The sequence below is a fragment of the Octopus bimaculoides genome, chromosome 1, assembly GCF_001194135.2.
Source record: "Octopus bimaculoides isolate UCB-OBI-ISO-001 chromosome 1, ASM119413v2, whole genome shotgun sequence".
NCBI classification, from domain to species: Eukaryota; Metazoa; Mollusca; class Cephalopoda; order Octopoda; family Octopodidae; genus Octopus; species Octopus bimaculoides.
The window spans coordinates 197110923-197114183 of record NC_068981.1 but is presented as its reverse complement, the minus strand read 5'-3'; the positions used below and the strand labels follow the sequence as shown (position 1 = coordinate 197114183).

At 42.5% G+C, this 3261-nt stretch overlaps 1 protein-coding gene across 1 annotated transcript in view; it reads left to right on the top strand.

Annotated features, from left to right (window-relative positions):
• Positions 1-3261, top strand: part of LOC106874309 (E3 ubiquitin-protein ligase RNF166) — a 22358-nt gene that overhangs the window by 8740 nt on the left and 10357 nt on the right. The window contains exon 2 of the mRNA XM_014921996.2: positions 2996-3152. Within this exon, the coding sequence (XP_014777482.1) occupies positions 2996-3152 (157 nt within the window). The remainder of the gene's footprint in view (positions 1-2995; positions 3153-3261) is intronic.

Here is a 3261-nt window from a genome sequence, read left to right as displayed (position 1 = left end):
ATATATATATATATATATATATATATACACTTTCTCTCTCTCTCTCTCTCTCTCTCGTTTTGAATAGAAAGACATTGCTCTTTCATAGGGATGTATTTCATGCAAGCATACACTGGTTTAGCATCATCATCATCATCGTTTAACGTCCGCTATCCATGCTAGCATGGGTTGGACGATTTGACTGAGGACTGGTGGACCAGATGGCTACACCAGGCTCCAATCTGATTTGGCAGAGTTTCTACAGCTGGATGCCCTTCCTAATACCAACCACTCCTAGAGTGTAGTGGGGGCTTTTATGTGCCACCGGCATGAGGGCCAGACAGGTGGTTCTGGCAACGACCATGCTCAAAGGGCGTTTTTACGTGCTACCTGCATGGGAGCCAGTCCGGCGGCACTGGCAACGACCACACTCAAATGTTGTTTTTCATGTGCCACTGGCACTAATCCTGATACTTTATGATCAGACCTCATATATATATGTGTGTGTGTGTGCGTGTGTATGCTGTGCTTGAGAAGACCCATCAAGCCGAGTGAAATCGTAGTCGTGGCTGATGCTGGTGTCATGTAACTGGCACCTCCTGTGCCGGTGGCACGTAAAAAGCACCTTTCAAGTGTTGGGCCTCATGGAGGCAAAGTGGCTGATGCCGGTGGCATGTGAAAAGCTCCTTTCGCATATTGGGCCTCACAGAGGCAATGACTGTGAGCTTTGGCATTATGTCATGCTTGAGAAGAAGACCCATCAAGCCAAGTAAAATTGCAGTCAGGGCAGATACTGGTGTCACGCAAATGGCACCTGTGCCAGTGGTGCGTAAAAGCACCCATTACACTCTGAGATTAGTTGATGTTAGGAAGGGCATCCATCCATAGAAAACCATGCCAGATCAGACTGGAGTCTGGTGCAGCCTTTCAGCTTGCCAGCCCTGGTCAAACCATGCAACCCATGCCAGCATGGACAATGGAAGTTAAATGATGATGATGATGATGATAATTCAATTGGTGAAATGCACTCATGCCGGTGCCATGTAAAAGCTCCCAGCACATTCTGCAAAATGGTTGGCATAAGGAAGGACATCCAACCATAGAAAACCATTCCAAAACAGGCCAATTCTGGTCAAACTATCCGGCCCATGCCAGCACGGACAATAGATGTTAATTGACGATAATGATGATGATGATGATGATATATATATATCAGAGGTGACTCCAGGTCATTAGCGTCACTCGGGATTGTCACAGATTTCATCCCAAATGACTTATTTTTTTTATATCTCGCACTATGTCTTTCTCCATTTCTAAGTTAAAGGTAAAAATGAAGCAACCCTGCAAAACACAACTGATCTTTACACACAGATGCACCGAATAACCCCAATCAAAGAACGACAGCGGAGACCACAACAAACATCAGCGATCTGACCGTCGCTTGTACTCTTGACAAGAGATGCCAGTTACTCTTTTATACAACTACCAGGCTCATTCGTATTAGCCCGACTTGCTGGATAATTTTTCGTTTCTTTAAGAATACTCTTTTCTACTCAAGGCACAAGGCCCGTTCCTTTAAGAATATTGTAGAATGGACAGATCCAATTTGGAGAAATTTTTTCCACCATTTAATTTTGTGAAAATGTCCTCCGGAGAATGGAGTGGATGGTGGTATGTCTTCAAGCAGTCTTTCAATCCTGTAGAGAAATCGGCACACAGCTTAATATTGTTATTCTCTTTAATGTACAACATGAGCACCGCCCACTTAGAGTAATCCACCTTTTTGATGACTCCACTCTTTTCCAGTCTGTCCAAATCTTCATTTACGATTTCAATAGCCGCGAAGGGTACTTTTCTGTTAGATTTAAATATAGGCACAGCGTTTTAACTTACTTTAAAGCAGGCTTCAGTCTTTTTACATAGACCTAAATCCTCCGATAGTACTCGAGGAAACATCTTTTTCAAGTTTCTCTTCAGTTCTTCAGATGATTTATTTTTAACGGGACGACCATGCCAGATCAGACTGGAGTCTGGTGCAACTTTCCAGTATGCCAGCCCGGTCAAACCATCCAACCCATGCCAGCATGGACAACAGACATTAAATGATAATGATGATGATGGCAACCATTTATGTTTTTGCAGTAGAGACTTATGGGGAGGTGTCATAAGTCAAATAGCTCTAACCAATCTGTACCAAACATATGTGTACTGAGGCACAAGAAGCCAGAGCCATTTTGAACGAGATCTCACTGGTAGCCATTACCATGTCCAATACAAGAACAAGATCTTGCCTGCAACCATTTGCCATGCGCAAGACGACAACGAGGCTCTCATCGGCAACCAGTATTTAAGCAGGAGAATAAGACGTTCTCTCTCGTTCCTTCTTGCACTTACACTGAGAAATACTGCATAGTCAGCGACTCACAGTGGACTCTTGTCTTGCTCTGACTCCACATGCTTATCTCCAGAGTTAATGAATCTCATATGTACAGAGTTAGGACAAACCATTTGTTGCTATAAAGACAGTCACTGAGAGCAAACAATATGAACGAGAACTCTGTAAATAAATGGCTATTGAATTGTACTCCACTTGTGAACTTCTTCTTCATATTCCAGATCCTTGAAACTACAAAAAATAATTATAATGGGGAAAGGAGATACTCCACAGGTATCATAAACCTTCTGAATATTTTTACTTTGCATGTTTCTCCTTGAAATGTGATGTCTGTACACATTTCACCCATGAAATGGAGTTTATTGCCCGATTACTCACCTTTGTTTTCCTGATTTTTCTCCATATATCCGCATTAATGATTGAAATATCCCTAACCATATCCAGTGGTAGTTTAATATTTACACCATTTATTTTTGCATGTATGAATTTTCTTGTTTTTGTGTTGCATTCATGTTCTGCTGAGAAACATTCTTATTGCTATTGTCCACAATAGGTTTTTTTGCAAAAAATCTTGTGTATCCGTTGCTGTTTGCAGTTGAATCTCTTCTTGTTTGGTTCTAGGTTCTGCATGGATTGCATCTCGTTGTCGATGGCTCTAGCAGAACCAAAATGTCCTGTCTGTCGGACAGTGTTTAATCCTCGTTCTGTGCACACTGCAACAGACATTCAGGCCAGAATATCAAATACTGAAGGAACATGTCAATGGTGTGTGAAAAAGGTAAGCATTTTCAAGTTGATGACCATTTACCATCTCCCTCTCCTCTCTCTCCCTCTCTCTCCCTCTCCTCTCCCTCTCCTCTCTCCCTCTCCTCTCTCCCTCTCCTCTC